Source organism: Hyperolius riggenbachi, chromosome 4 (assembly GCF_040937935.1).
Source record: "Hyperolius riggenbachi isolate aHypRig1 chromosome 4, aHypRig1.pri, whole genome shotgun sequence".
NCBI lineage: Eukaryota > Metazoa > Chordata > Amphibia > Anura > Hyperoliidae > Hyperolius > Hyperolius riggenbachi.
The window spans coordinates 388,972,395-388,989,185 of NC_090649.1; the positions used below are offsets into that span (position 1 = coordinate 388,972,395).

A 16,791-nucleotide genomic window follows, 5' to 3' on the forward strand; every position below is an offset into this window, starting at 1 on the left:
TGGCGGTGGTCCCATGGCGGTCATTTTGGCAAAGCAGGAGGTGTCGCGTAAGCTATGGGACCTGGCGGTGGTCCCATGGCAGTCGTTTTGGCACCGCAGGAGGTGTCGCGTAAGCTATAGGACCTGGCGGTGGTCCCATGGCGGTCATTTTGGCGCTGCAGGAGGTGTCGCTTAAGCCATGGGACCTAGCGGTGGTCCCATGGCAGTCGTTTTGGTGCCGCAGGAGGTGTCGCTTATGCCATGGGACCTAGCGGTGGTCTCATGGCGGTGGTTTTGGCGCCGCAGGAGGTGTCGCTTACGCCATGGGACCTTGCAGTGGTCCCATGGCGGTCATTTTGGCGCCGCAGGAGGTGTCGCTTAAGCCATGGGACCTAGCGGTGGTCTCATGGCGGTGGTTTTGGTGCTGCAGGAGGTGTCGCTTACGCCATGGGATCTTGTGGTGGTCCCATGGCGGTCATTTTGGTGCCGCAGGAGGTGTCGCGTAAGCTATGTGACCTGGCGGTGGTCCCATGGCGGTCATTTTGGCAAAGCAGGAGGTGTCGCGTAAGCTATGGGACCTGGCGGTGGTCCCATGGTGGTCGTTTTGGAACCGCATGAGGTGTCGCATAAGCTATGGGACCTGGCAGTGGTCCCACGGCGGTGGTTTTGGCGCCGCAGGAGTTGTTGCGTAAGCTTTGGGACCTGGCGGCGGTCCCATGGTGGTGGTTTTGGCGCCACAGGAGGTGTCGCGTAAGCTTTGGGACTTGGCGGTGGTCCCACGGCGGTGGTTTTGGCGCCGCAGGAGGTGTCACGTAAGCTTTGGGACCTGGTGGTGGTCCCATGGCGGTGGTTTTGGCGCCGCAGGAGGTGTCACGTAAGCTTTGGGACCTATACAAAATGGTTGGGATAGGTGAGATAGCTAGGGAGCCGGTTGCTAAAATAGGATTGATTGTTTTTTGTTAACACTGTAATTGGTGCTGAAATAATTCCGATTTTCATGCAGAAATCCGTTTGGGTGGTTTTTGTAAGCCTCTGATTGGTGCAGAAATTCCTATTTTCATGAAGAAATCCTGTTGTTTTCACTTCTTCTAGGGGCTTCCTTGTGATTGGCTTACAAAATTCCGCATTCCGCCGGAATTGCGCATTGTTCCGCGGAAATTTCCGCTGTAGCACTAAGGCAATTCCGTTCCGATGCGACGGAACGGAATCACCAAATCCCGTCCGGAATCGTGGAAAAATGAATTCCGCGGAGCGCGGTGAGCATCCCTAATTGTCACTATAATTACTAATCTGCATTTTGTACCAATTCTATATTTGTATATTGGTGTACTCCATTGTCTGTATTATTATGTACACCATGTTTTTTTTACTTACTTTGTACAGCATTGCGTGGAATATGTTGGCACCTTATAAATTAATAATTCATATAGCACTGACATCTTCCATGGTGCCACTGCACATAAAACATTTTACTTAGGGCCTAATGCAGGAATGTTGTAGCAACAAACGTATATTAGTTGGCATAGAGCTCTTCGGGCACCCTGTAGCAATGGTGGGTGCTCATATAGAACCCATATAGAGTATATATGAAATTCAGCAAATATAAATAGATTCAGGGGGTCTGGGATAAAGGAGGGGAAGGTTGGGCCCCCCTCCCTGCTGTGTGCTCACTGCCTCCTCTCCTGCGCTGAGCCCCCCTCCTGCCGCTGAAAACTGCCCTGAGTGGGCCCCCCACCAGGCTTGGGGCCCACCTGCACCTGCATCCCTTGCAGGGGCTATTGTTACGCCCCTGGCCATGCATACAAATGCGCACCGTCAAAATTATGAGAATCAAGAGTGAAAAACAATCAGTAAATTCAGGTAGTCAGGCCCATATCTCCTAAGAGGCACCTGTGGGCCGGTGCCATGGGCGGCCCATCGGGGGGGGGGGGGAAAGGCCACCTATTAGCTGTGTGTTTTTATTTTATCTATTAACCACTTACGTCGGTGGGTTTTGCTTCATTAACTAACCGCATTTAACCACTTAAGCCCACAGGGTTGTTTATTTTTTGCATCTGAGCAACTTTCACCTCCCATTCATTTGCCAATAACTTTATCACTACTCATCACAATGAATTGATCTATATTTGTTTTTTCTGCCACCAATTAGACTTTCTTTGGGTGATACATTTTGCTAAGAATTAATTTATTCTAAATCCATTTTAAAGAGAGTCTGAAGCGAGAATAAATCTCGCTTCAGACCTCATATATAGCAGGGGCACGTGTGCCCCTGCTAAACCGCCGCTATCCCGCAGCTTAACGGGGGTCCCTTGACCCCCAAATCCCCCTCCGGGGAGCGCTTCCTGGTTGGGGCAGGGCTAACCGCCGCAGCCCTGCCCCACGCGCGTCTGTCAGCGCGTATCTCCGCCTCTCCCCCGCCCCTCTCAGTCTTCCTTCACTGAGAGGGGCGGGGGAGAGGCGGTGATGCGCGGCTGATAGACGCGAATGGAGGCAGGGCTGCAGCCGTTAGCCCTGCCTCCAGAAGCGACCAAGCCTGCGACCAAGTGTCGCAGTGGGGGGTTTGGGGGTGAAGGGACCCACGTTTAGCGGCGCGTATGCGGCGGTTTAGCAGGGGCACACGTGCCCCTGCTAACTATGAGCTCTGAAGCGAGATTTATTCTCGCTTCAGAGTCTCTTTAACAGGAATATTAAGAAAGAAATGAAATAAGTCATTATTTCTCAGTTTTTAGCCATTATAGTTTGAAATTAATACATGCTAACGTAATTAAAACCCATGTATTTTATTTGCCCATTTGTCCCACTTATTACACCATTTAAATTATGTCCCTATCACAATGTATGGCGCCGATATTTTATTTGGAAATAAAGGTGCATTTTTTCAATTTGCGTCCATCACTATTTATCACTATTTATAAGCCCATAATTTAAAAAAAATTATATTAATATACTCCTTTGACATGCTTATTTAAAAAATTCAGCCCCTTAGGTAACTATTTATGTTGTTTGTTTGTTTTTTTTAATTGTAATTTTTTTTTTATTAAAAATTTTATTTGGGTAATTTGTGGTGTGGGAGGTAAACAGCTAATTTTAAATGTAAAATAATGCATTTGTTTAGTAAAAAATTGATGCGGGTGTAGTTTTACTATTTGGCCACAAGATGGCCACAGTGAAAAAGTCCTGGAAGCGTACGCTTCCAGGACGCATTAGGAGGACGGGAAACTTTTGGTGAATCAGAAAAACAGCAGCCTCTGATAAGAGGATGTCGGTTTTTCTGCAGGGGGCTTCGATCAATGAATGGGATCTATAATCCCAGTCATTGATCGATGGGCCAACGGCCGGTCGTGGGAGCGCGCGTGGGAGTGTGCGTGGGAGCACGGTCCGCGGGAGTGCACGCAGCCTATCTGGTCGAGAATGTTCGTCCAGATAGGCTTAAGTGGTTAACTGTATACATTTTTTCTTTGAAATTTTAAAATATATTTTCTCAAAAACTATAAGGTCTTTTTGAAAAAAAAAATTCCCTCTGTTTCCCACTATTCTTCTTAACATATCTGGCAAATTTGGTGTTTCTACCATGTAAGGGGGCTTTGCTATTAACCGCTAAAATCGGCGGGTTTTGGCGGGCTTTTAATCATGAATCACAGCCCATGGTCCCGTATTTTAGAGGCAATCATGGGTAAAATCTGGGCTGAATTCGTAAGGCCATTTCAAATCTGGATCGAAATTTTGATTCCACCGTGGCCGAATTTGGTCGAATCCGCGATCAGGGGGTATCCGAGCATCACTACGTCACCGGTCCCTTAAGTAAGCGCTCCTGCTCCCACACTGGCCGCTATAAATTCCATTGTAACCAGCGACTCTGACATAAAGTTGCACTGTGTCCCGGAATAGAAAGCCTGCCGGTCCTCTCTGCACATGCGCAGGCTTCCTGGCTTTTTCCTCCCCACTGCTCGTGAACCGCAATATGGCACCCGGCAAAGGGTGGGGAAAGTAGCCAGGAAGCCTGCGCATGTGCAGAGAGGACCGGCAGGCTTCCTGTTTTATGTCAGAGTCGCTGGCAAATAATTATGTCAAGGCAAACTGTAAGTCACCGTTATTTTTTGTGGGAGCAGAAAACATGGGTGCCTGTACAGATATCAGACTGTTGGCTAAAGTAAGCATACTGGCAATCATATATCTGATGTCTGTGGAGGTCCTACATTCTAGTTATAACATTTACAGTAGTTTGTCATTCTGGCTTATGCTACGTACACACTTGCAATAACTATTGTTTTCAAGGAACGATAGTTACCAGACGAACGATATTGGAAAGATTGGAATGTAACGATGGGATGCAGCGATCATCATACACATTTTAACGTCCATTCTCACAGAAAAGAAGAGGGAAATGTTGCGTACATATTTATATAAAATAAAAAAAAACACTAACATGGGGTTACAATTGATAAAATATATGATAGTTAACTAGAGAACAAAGTTTATTTGAAATTTGTAATGTAACAATCTTTACGGGTCGCACTTCACAGGAAGTACAGAAGCTGGGCAGAATTTAACGCAGGCGCATTGGCCCTTGTAACGATCGTTCTCGGCAGATAACTGTACACACTATACTTTTGTAACGATTGTCGCTCGATATGATCCGTCCTGTTGGATTTTCTCATCTTGCAGATATCGTTCGTTTGTCGTTGTACTTAATGATCGTTTGGTAAAGTTCTTTCCCCGATTGTCGGCAGAACGATCGTTAAGCTGCTGTTTCAAACGACCATAGTCGCCAGTGTGTACGTAGCATTAGGAAAACAGTTAACATAACAACTTGGGGTGGTCAATTAGATACAAATAATTTCAAGTTGATGCAGGATTATGCAAATTGTATATACAAATGTATGCAGCTTCAAAATGGACCAAATGAATTTTACCTCAGCAGGATAGGCTCATTTTCAAGCTGCATACATTTGCATACATAATTTGCATAATACTGCATCAACTCAAATTTTTTGCATCTCACTGACCATCCTTAATTCCAACAATATATTCATGTTTAAGCCTGGAGTTGTGTATTAACAATCAAATACCTGTCCAAAGTAACGCCATCTGCTATGACTATGCTGAGTGTCCATTATTTACTTACAGGTGTTCTAAAAATTAAACCAGACCATCATCTAGGATTTGAAGAGGTGCAATATTATTGGTTAACTGCACCTTGGTTTTGTAATCAATTTAAATGTTTCTGTATTGCACACAGTAGAAGAAGGAACATTGTCTCATTTCTACTAATGTGTTATGCTAGGTATGACTGGTGACATTTTCTGACAGATTTACTGTCAGATCAATTATTTCCAACAAGTCAGATCTGATTTCCAATCAATTTTTCAAACGATTTTTCATAGAAGTGAATGGAAAATCATTAAAAAAAATCGATGGGAAATCAGATCGGACATGTTGGAAATAATCGATCTGATAGTAAATTTGTCAGAAAATTGCATCGTGTGTACCTAGCATTACACTATTGACTCTTCCAAACTCTTGGCACCCCTGGAGGATTATTGGTAGTTTACTCTGAATTTGGCTAGCTTCCCACTATTCCCAATAACAGACTGATTTCCACAAAGGAAAGCCTATTAGCTATAGGATCTGTTCACACATGACTGTTGTGAATGTGTCCATTGTTAATATTTCCATTGTGTCTGTTGGGGTAACAGGTCAATAGAGATAAATCGAAAAACCTCCTTGGTAATTCACAGCAATGTATTGAAATATGAACTGTAAGTTCGAACAGAGGCACCAGTACAAGTATAACATGTATTAAAAACCATTTATAAGAGGAGGTAGTGGTCGACTTACCTCTCCAAAGTAGACACAATTCTGTTGATTATTGTGAACAAGTAGCTATGCATACTATTGCAGTGTGTCAGGAAGCCAAGTGCCTCTGGACAGAGGCACTATGTCAGGAAGCCAAGCACCTCTGGCAGAGGCGTAGCTAGGGTTTTCAGCGCCCGGGGACAAAGACTATTAATGCGCCCCCTAAGGTGAAGGGTCGTGACCAAATGTGGTTATGGGTACTCCACATTTGGTCACGCCCCTTCAAATGTACATTGAGGTTAGCAGGCTCACGCTCACCCACCCTCCCTCAGTATGTACCTTCCAGCATGTTCCAAGACAGATTCAGCAATCATGAGCCCCCCCCCCCCATCAAGACAAATTCCGCAATCATGAGCAAACATGAGGCCCCCAACAAGACAAATTTAGCAATCCTGAGGCCCCCAACAAGACAAATTCAGCAATCATGAGGCCCCTAACAAGACAAATTCAGCAATCATGAGGCCCCTAACAAGACAAATTCAGCGATCTTGAGGCCCCCAACAAATCATGAGGCCCCCAACAAGACAAATTCAGTAACCATGAGGCCCCCAACAAGACAAATTCAGCAGTCATGAGGCACATAAATAGACAGCATTTCACATAAATAGGCAGAATGTCCCCTTTATATGGTAGACACCTCTCACCTGGCAGCAGTTCCCCAAAATACACTCAATCTGACAGCAGTGCTTGCCCAAAAATAGGTAGCCCCAGGTCTATGGGTGTCCCCAGAATAGGTGGCCAGCAGTATAGATGTCCCCAGAACAGGTAGCCAGGGGTAGAGATGTCCACAGAACAGGTAGCCAGGGGTATATGTGCCCAGTATATGTAGGCAGGGGTATGTGTCCCCAGTATATGTAGCCAGAGGTATATGTGCCCAGTATATGTAGCCAGGGGTATAAATGCCCAGTATATGTAGCCAGGGGTATATGTACCCAGTATATGTAGTTAGGGGTATATGTGCCCAGTATATGTAGGCAGGGGTATATGTGCCCAGAGTAGGTAGCCAGGGGTATATGCCCAGTATATGTAGGCAGGGGTATATGTGCCCAGAGTAGGTAGCCAGGGGTATATGTGCCCAGAGTAGGTAGCCAGGGGTATATGTGCCCAGAGTAGGTAGCCAGGGGTATATGTGCCCAGAGTAGGTAGCCAGGGGTATATGTGCCCAGAGTAGGTAGCCAGGGGTATATGCCCAGTATATGTAGGCAGGGGTATATGTGCCCAGAGTAGGAAGCCAGGTCAGGTGTCCCCCTCCCCAGCAGGAGGGGAGCAGCGCAGAGAAGAGCTGCTCTCCCTTCCTCGCTCTCCCCTCCAATGTCCGGGTGGCTCAGGCTGGCAGCGGCGGGCGGAACTTACCTCCGTCTCGTCGCAGCGCCGGATGGATCTGCCACTACTCTGGTCTGGTCCAGACCAGAGCAGCGGCTGCGCACCCGAACTTCCGGCCGGCGCTGGAGCGAGACGGAGGTGAGTTCCGCCCGCCGCTGCCAGGCCAGCCACCTGGAGGACATTGGAGGGGACAGCGAGGGAGGGAGAGCACCTAAGGTGAGGGAAGGAGGGGGGAGATGGCCCCCCTTCCCCACCGTCCGCACAGCTCTCCCTCTTCTCTGCGCTGGCCCCCTTCCCCTCCGCCGCAAAAAAAACCCCCGCAGCTCAGCCAGGCTGAGGGCGCCCTCGGGGACCAGGCGCCCCGGGGCACTTGTCCTACCCCGACCCCCCCTAGCTCCGTGCACAGAGGCACTTGGCTTCCTGACATACTGCAATAGTTTGCTCCACTTACTGCCTGATGAAGCAGAATTGAACGTGTGAACCGCGTTGCATTGTGGAGTATATGAATGAAGTTAATTGTTGACAATAATCAACAGAATTGTGTCTACTTTGGGTAGGTAAGTCCACCACTACCTCCTATTTTAAAAAAAATGTCATACATTTTATACTTGTACAGGCACCTCTTTTCCAACTTACAGTTCATATCATAGTCAACCCTTGGTGGAGGGGTGCAACCCCCTTTTTTCCGGTTTACAGACAGTGATTTCTTAACCTGACTGGGTTCAGGTCTAATCTCCCCATCTGCCTATATAGTGGTTGCCTGAATGGTAACCTGTGTTTGTGAGTATAATTTATTCATCTTTATTACTCAACACCGGTAATATAACATGCTACACCATTGTGAGTTCTCGGTTTCCTTTTTGTGTTTCCTGTAAAATTTACTGAAATAAAACTATGCCAACATTTTGGGATGTCACAGCTGCCGGACCACTGACACTGCTGGTATAGCAGGTCTCCAGAGGTTGATTCACCCTGTCCATACATGTATTTTCTCTTAAAGAGACTCTGTAACTTTAAAAAAAACCTCTGGCGGAAACTTACCTCTGGAGGGGGAAGCCTCAGGATCCTCTGAAGACAGCAGGAATCCAGCGCTGGTCCCCCAAAATCCTCCCGCGACAAGCTTGACCAGCTAAGATTTATTTACCTCTCCGGGATCCAGTGCAGGCGCAGTAGCGGTTCTTCCTTCAGGTAAGGTGGAAATAGGCAAGCCCGACCGTATCCGCTCTACTGCACAGGTGCCAAGGCGCCTGCGCAGTAGAGCAGATCCGATTCGGTTCGGCTTTTTCCCCCTTAACTTGAACAGAAAGCCGCTAGTGCGGCTGCGCAGGATCACGGTAGTTAAATATTTACCTCGCCACACTTCGGGGGACATGTGCAATTGAAGGGAGCAACGGAGAAAGATAGGGAAGCCTCGTTAGGATCCAGAGACTTCCCCCTCCCGAGGTAAGTAACCCCCAGTGTTTTTTTTTTCCATTACAGATCCTCTTTAAGTTGTTTTGACAGTCAACGAGGAACAGAAGCTTAATAAGTCAGGGGAGGACTTATTTTATTTAATATTATTATTTATTGTGTTTATAAAACACCAACATATTACACGGAGCTGGACAATAAATACATACAATGATACAAAGGATTGTAACAAGATCATACAATATAAGACAAAGCTATACAAGGCAGACAGGGTACAAAATACATAACCATGTGATTTTGGGCTGGTTAGGTAGGTCCAGTAATTCAAGTATGAGGCGGTCATAGGAAAGCAGAACATAATCATGTAGAATACACTAGGGAAGGGAGGACCCTGCCAAAGGCTTCCAATCTAAGGGGAGGGGAGATGGACACACTAGGTAGGGCTGTAGAATAAGTATTCAGTACAGAGTGTACTGTACGGTGTGGTAGGGGGTGGGTAGGCCATCTTGAAGAGGTGGGTTTTGAGGGCTTGCTTGAATGTGTTGAAGGAGGGGGCAGGTGTGATGGGCGTTGGAAGGCAGTTCCAGAGGGTGGAAAAAATAAATTTAATTTAATAAAATAAAACATTTTAAAAGATTTATTCGAAAAATAAAATGATCAGCGTATGTTCTACAAACATTTTCCATAATGGAAATGTCAGGGAAAGTGTTTCAAATACAACCCTGCATGCTGTAAATGTGTTGCTATTTAGCAGGCAAGGGCAGCTGGTGGCCTGGTTTTAGTTAGCGAGTTTCCATATGCCATTGCGGGGCCATCAGCCATGCATGATCCATCAATGTGTAGCCGCCTGTTTTTGACACTCATACCTTTAAAAGTAATTTGTGAATAATCCTCCGTTTGCTTTCTTCTCAGTTCGCACACAGGACCCACAGTGAGCGAAAGAAGCGAGGCAGATCCAATATCCAGTGTTTAGAAACACTGTAACATGCAGCGTTGTTACTGTGGTTGGTTTTTCTCAATTATCACATAACTACTGGAATGGTGAACTAACCTGGTCTGGCATTTTAGAACAGTGATGCAGTCCAAAGCACTTCAAGATGCGGTCCTAAAATGGTTCTTGGTCCTTAGTGGTTAAATCAGAGTAGGGAAAGCTAGCATAGTTTGTATACACAAATGAGCCTTGGCGAGCCCTTGCATCCTGAATGTCAAGGTGGCCATATATTTATCTTTTTTTGCATCGATATCCAGCCATTTTGATCATTTGAACAAATCTGCTAGAAATCAATGCTGCAAATTAATCCCAATCGACCGATTTCTGGCCAAATTCAATTGTTGGTGCAGGCTGGTAAGGCGGTGGACCAGTCAACTCCACAGACAATCACTGAGACTCAACAGAAAATAATTACTCTTTAAATGCGCTCTGTTTGGCCTATCCTGGTGGCCCCCAAAACTCTCACAGTTGTTAATTCCTTGTGCGGTAAACACTGCCTCTGAAGACGCTGCAAAGCAAAACGGTCCTAAATCGGACTGTCGCTCTCCAACTGCTCCACAGCCTGTCAGCTGGAATGAAGGGCTAGGTATGTGCTTTATGTGTCATGCTGTTTTTTTAGATGTGCACAATTCCTGCTTATAGTATATTTATGAAAGCCTGCACAATAAAGCTGTTTTACTTGGGAAACAGTGTGGTGCCCGATTATCCTCCTGTTTACATGTCCAAATTATCATTATCCTCCTGTTTACATGTCCAAAATATCCTCTATTTCTCAATCCTGAGTACACGCTCCCCATCAGCTTTGCACACCTAGTCCAGTTGGAAGCCCAGGATATTTAAAGCTAGTATCCGCAGTGCCTGACCCCACCTGCCTACGTACGTACATACAGTTGTTAATTCCATGCAGCCCATATGCTGTAGCTGCGACCACATACAGGAGCCAATTTGTGTCGCCCCTCTGCCTCCCCCTTTCCCGCTGTAGGTTTTCAGGCACCACTGTAGCAGTAGCATCCACTAATTAGCAGCTGCCCCTATGCTAACTGCACATGGTATATGGGTTATTTCCCATGGAAATGTTTTATATGACAAAACGTCACAGGCTTAGTGTACCTAACGGCAATCAGCCAAAATTGTGTTGCATTTCGAGTTTGGCCCCCTAGCGATTGCAAGAATGGCAATATGGCCCTTGGCCTAAAAAGTTTTGACACACCTGTCTTAAAGGAACTTCAGCTGTGGAAACCAAAAAGTCAGCTTTGTGAGAGAAGCTCACCCACAGCTTTTGTTTGCAACACAATTTCTGAGTTGAGGTACTTTTCAAAAGTCTGCTTTAGTTTACAGTGTTGTCAATCTGAAAAATGTGTTGGTATTCGCCTGCTCCCTTTGTATAGATTAGTTTTGCATTCTTCATTTTCAATAAGTCTGGAGCATCCAGTTCCCAGTTATTAAGTTCCAGGGAACATAACTGTGGCAGCATCCGCACTACACTGCACAGAGTCCTTACAACAAGCCCAATTGGAACAAAGACATCCTCTGTGCTGAGATCAACATGTTTCAGGTTCTTCAGGTTCTGCAAGGCTTCAATCAAAGAAATCCAACCATCGCTTCCTACATTATTGTACGAGAGGTCCAGAGATGAAAGATTCCTAAAATCATCAATGAAGTGAGAGGCTGTGAAAGAAGAAATGAGGTATTAATATCATTGTTAAAACACAGAATCTTCATCAAAGACAATAAAACAGCACAACCAGATATACAGTAAAACAGGTTGCATTAGTACTTTTAGGCTAGGTTCACAGTGGTCAGTTGCATAATGCACGTTATAATGTGTGTGAACTGCAATGGAGACTGGCCATAGACTTTAAGGTAGGGGGGGTTCAAACTTTTAAGGCCAAGAGCCATATTACCATTGAGTGCTAGCGGGCCGAACTAGCAAAATTAAAACGCACTTTTTTCTGATTGCCGTTACCGTATTTTTTGGACTATAAGGCACACTTTTTTTCTCTCCCAAAAGTGAGGAGAAAAAGTCCCTGTGTCTTATAGTCCAAATCCAGGGAGTCCCAGACTAACAAGCCCTAGAGGTGCCTCGAACTGTTCGCCTGAAGATTAGTTCACAGTGAACAAGGGGTGTTTGCGTTTGCATCTTGGTGTGTTTGACCCGTCCTCCATACTTTATAATGGAGCCAAAAATGTACCCCTCACCCAGAGTCAGCAGACACATGGCGGCCAATCAGCTAGCACTCCTACCTATCAGAATGCCAGCACAGCAGCCATTTTGACTTCTGTGCTAGGCAGATCAGGGAGAGGGTGCTGCTGACAGGGAGAGGATTAGGTAGGCCTGTGTTCTGTGTCCTCAGTGTAGATTTTTGTTGATGCCACTTTGTCCTGAACAGCTAAGACCTTCTTAGGGCTGGCACATTGTTTTTCCTGCTATTGTATTGCTTTTCTGTATCCAGTGCACAAGTTAGTTGTTGGAGAAAGATCTGCTGGTCCTAGTAGTGCACCGACCATAACCCAATAGTCCTTCACCACCACTTCTGGCATCTAGTGTCCACTACTGCCCCGGTATAAGTCCTCAGTGCAGAATCAGTGTTTTTTAGGTCACTTAACTGTCAATGAACTACTTCAACCTGACCATAGAGGCTGGAAAACTGTGATCACCTGCACTCCCACCAATTTGCGCACAAGCACGACGGCCACTTTACACCTCTACACAAAGATTGCTGCCAAGAGGACTAACATTTATATCCTGGAAGTGTCAACTAGCAAAAACAATGATTTGCTCACCTGACGTTATCACTAAAGCTCTTTGTGGTTGTTTGTGGTGCGTTAAATGCGATGTTTCATCTGTCAGTGTGAACCCGGCCTAACCCTTACACTACCTTATCGCCGTGTACGCACGCTGGACGTTTTAATGCACTTGATTCCACTAATTTAGGAATATACTGTGATTTCTGCCCTTTAGAGACTAAAACACGACTCTGTGTCAACTATGCAATTTTTGGCAGGACTTTTGCCATGGATCACCCTCCGACATGCCACAGTCCAGGTGTTAGGCCCCTTGATACAACTTTTCCATCACTTTTGTGGCCAGAAACAGCCACTATAGGTTTTAAAATTCGCCTACCTACTGAAGTCTATGCCGGTTTGCCAGATTCGCCTATTCGCAAACTTTTGCAGAAATTTATGTTCTAAGTTTGGGAACCGAAAATGTGATGTTCGGGCCATCACTTACCATTGCCCCCCCCCCCCCCCCCCAATAATGATCTGCAAACCTGTTGCATGTCGGGGACTCCTTGCACTCCCAGTGTCCTGTGTGTCCGCCTCTGTCCTGCTTAAGGTCTGCCTCCGTGTCCCACTTAGTGATCTGTGTGTCCCCCTTTGTGTCCACCTTGTCCCACTTAATGTCCTCCTACTGTCCCCCAGTGTCCTGTGCATCCTGATTTGTGTCGCCTCTGATTCCCCTTGCTGCACCATAATTAGTAGTAGCCGCTTGTGCCACTCACCTAACCTGAAGGTGCCCGTGGCGAACAATGACTTCTCCTCCTCACTCCTTCCGACTATTGCCCGCACTTCCTGGTCACATCATTATGCACATGACCGGCACTAGGGGAAAGCTGTGAGCGAGTGAGAGGAGAAACCGCTGTTCGTCATGGCCACCTTCGGGTTAGGGGAGTGATACAAGTGGCTACTGTCCCTAATTACAGTGCAGCAAGGGGACACAGAGGGGACACAAAGTAGGACACACAAAGTACTGGGAGACAGAAGGAGGACATTAAGCAAGACAGAGGTGGACTTAAAAGGGGACACACAGGTCATTGGGGACAGGAGGAGGACACAAAGGGGGACACACAGGACACTGGGGGACAGAAGGAGGACCCAAGGGGGCAGGAAGAGGACACACAGGACATTAGGGGACAGGAAGAAGACACAAGGGGCACAGGAGGGTGAAAAAAAGGGGAAACAGAGGTCACTGGGGGACAGGAGGAGGGCACAAGAGGGGCACACAGGACACTGGGGGACAGGTGAAGGAAACAAGGGAGGACAGTAGGAGGACACCAGGCAGACAGGAGGAGGACATAATAAGTGGGGGGAGAAAATCTACAAGACGTTCCTGGACTATGGACGCACCTGGTTTAGTATATATTTAAACCTAGGTGCATTTTATAGCTCAGAGTGTCTTACAGTTTAAAAAATACGGTAGGTACACTATGTCTGTGACATTGGGCTTGATTCACTAAATGTAACACACTCAACACTTAAAGAGTACCCGAGGTGGATTTTTTAGACATTATAGGACACAGAGGCATGTTCTCTGCTGAATAACATGCCCCTGTGTCCTCCTAGTGCCGCTGTCAGTCCCTCCTGGGCTCTGCTGTCCCCCACAAAGCTAGCGACAATCTGATTGTTGCTAGTCTCCGGTTTACCGTCCATAAATCAATCTTCCTGCTCCCCCGCCTCCTCCATGCCTCGCTCCCAGGCATCGTCATCTCACTCCCCGCCTCCACTGGCATCCTCCAATCGGGATCTAAGCCGTGACCCCGGAAGTGCTTCCAGGTCCTGGCCATCTTAGATTTCCTCCGCCAGTGAATGAAGGCTACACCGGCAGCGGAGGATGAATGGGGACAGTGAGCAGTGTGGAGCGGCGCAGATGGATCTGGGAGGCGGCGTGGAGCAGGTAGTATGTTTCTTTTTATTTTAAGGATGCCGCCTCGGGTTCTCTTTAACTTTAGCACACGCATGCTATGCGCGTAGAGTGCTTGTGCTAAAATTAACCCGCGCTGTGTGAGTGCGTTAAATGTAGTGAATAATGCCCATTTTGACATATAAAACATTTCCATGAGAAATAACCCATATATGGCCCACGCATGCGGCACCGCAGCTATGGTCTGTGGGTTGCATGGAATTGACAACTGTAGAGACCTTTGAGTGCCACTAGAAATGGCTCAGCAGGCCATATTTGGCACCTGGGCCGGACTTTGGACATACTTGCTTAAATGCAAAGTCTGCATGCAGCGAGTTAGAATAATGCGATTTGTCACACTAGAAGCCAACGAGGCGCGCTACGCGGACTAACAGGAGGGACCCGCTCGGTCCACACTACCGGGACCCTAGGCGTGCTATCTTGCCCCTCTGATGAGGCCCTAAGCAAGTATGGGCGAAACGGCTGTAAGGGCAGCAGACCTGGAGCATCCCTGAGCGCACCCACGCTTCTGTCCATACCCATGCCTGCCATCACACGTCTACAGTAACGCAAGTATTGCCTGCACTGCTCATCTCTTGCTCCTCGCATGTTTACTTGGCTTGACTCTGTGCTACATGCTATATGGACAATCTAGTCACGCTTGCTTAAACGCATAGAAGTGATTCTGATGTTGATGCTTTGCAGCTGTTTGCTATGTGCATGGAATAGGCAATAAATGACAACGGTTTTATCCATGAGTGCCTGGCTAATAATTTTTCTTCTGTGAAATATAATGCGATTTGTTACAATGCAGCGCTGTGAACGGGCTCATAGTATGTGCCGTGAGTTGACATGCAGAATTATTCTGCAACACAATTAAGCACTGTGAACTAGCTTTGAAGTCAGAACCAAAGATACAGATCGTTTTTTTATTTCCAATATGCTCAGAGTCATTAATCTTTAAAGCCCATCTAAAGTTACAAAAAAAACCCTCAGGGATAGTGTTGACTAGCTAAGCACTCTTCTAATACTGAGCTGTGAGGTTTCATGTTCAAAAGTTTATAAGACCTCTCTTGAACAATTCTGTGTGATAACTGTGGCAGTGCTAGAATTTTCCAACATAACATCTGATATCTTCCACCAATAAAGGTGGCCATACACACATAGATTTTTGCTCAATGTGGAAAACAGATCAATCCCTCTCTGATCTGAATCTGATCAGAGAGGGATCGATTTCCCACATACACTACACACATATCTTCAATAGATTTCATCATTAAATCTATTGAAAATCTATTGAACTGCAGCATTGCACTGTTAAGTACAGTGCAATGCTATGGCTGTCAATCTACCGTCGCTTCTCTGCCACATCCGATCGACCGAGATTTGGAGTAATGTTGTCTGATTTTTGCCATGAATTGATTCGAATTACTATTGATGCAGCCCATTGCGTCATAGATAGCTGGCATTTTCGTTCACTGTGATCGAATCTGGTGGGAAAAATTAATGCATGTATGGCCTGCTTTAGGCTTTGTAGAAGAGCTAGATGAGTTTTGGCCGAGGTGGCCAAGAACCTAGAATAGATGGCATTGAATCTATACTCTGTCTTGAGACTGTTGAAGTTGATTCATTACCAAATATGTCAACTGACTTTCATCCACTTTTTACAAATATTAGTTCCAAGAATCTAGCATGTGTACGGTAGTCCCAATGCCTGACCAAGAGATCAGACCTGCCGGATTTTCTCAGGCCAATTGCAAGCCAAGAGTATTGCTCTCCTTTTTATACCTCCCGCTCTATCGTGCACCACCCGTCATTGCTCTGCCCCCTCCACAGCAACAGAACATGTGGTGCCTGCACAGCACAGGGCCCGACACTGTCTCAGCTGTCTGATTCTAATTACTTGAGTGAGAAAGAAAACTTAATTAACAGATATTGCTTGATAACCAGCACAAGGTGTACCAGTGTTGCTTCATTGAGAATCTTCACTGTGATGCTGGAGTGTATGGATTCATGTCCTGAAGCCCGCTCATGACAGAAAGTGTTCAGGTACTTAAAGAGAAACTCCGACCAAGAATTGAACTTTATCCCAATCACTAGCTGACACCCCCTTTTACATGAAAAATCTATTCCTTTTCACAAACAGACCATCAAGGGCGCTGTACGGCTGATATTGTGGTGAAACCCCTCCCACAAGAAACAAGAAAAGTACGTACTTTTGGCAGTTTCCTGTCTGTGAACCTTGCTGCATTGTGGGAAATAGCTGTTAAGGGCCCGTTTCCACTAGGAGCAGTGCGAAAGCGGCTACATAGCCGCATCGCACCACAGGTGTGCTGAAACACATGCACGGCAATGGAAGAGTTTCCACTGCGTGCATGTTGTGGGGATGAGGTGCGGAGCGATCCGAATATCTGCAGCATGCTGCAGATTTTCGCATGGTCGCATCTGCCTGCAGCCGCGTCCAATCTCCTCCATCGGGAGGTGCGGAAGTGATGCGGCCAGCGGCAGAAGTGATGCGATGTGGCTACGTAGCCACATTCGCATCACTTAC

The 16,791-nt window shown here is 46.5% G+C and overlaps 1 protein-coding gene across 1 annotated transcript in view; it reads right to left on the reverse strand.

Moving 5' to 3' along the window:
• Nucleotides 1-8,751: 8,751 nt before the first annotated feature.
• Nucleotides 8,752-16,791, reverse strand: part of NLRC4 (NLR family CARD domain containing 4) — a 33,684-nt gene continuing 25,644 nt past the window's right edge. Inside the window, exon 9 of the mRNA XM_068232147.1 lies at nucleotides 8,752-11,227. Within this exon, the coding sequence (XP_068088248.1) occupies nucleotides 10,887-11,227 (341 nt within the window). The 3' untranslated portion in view covers nucleotides 8,752-10,886. The remainder of the gene's footprint in view (nucleotides 11,228-16,791) is intronic.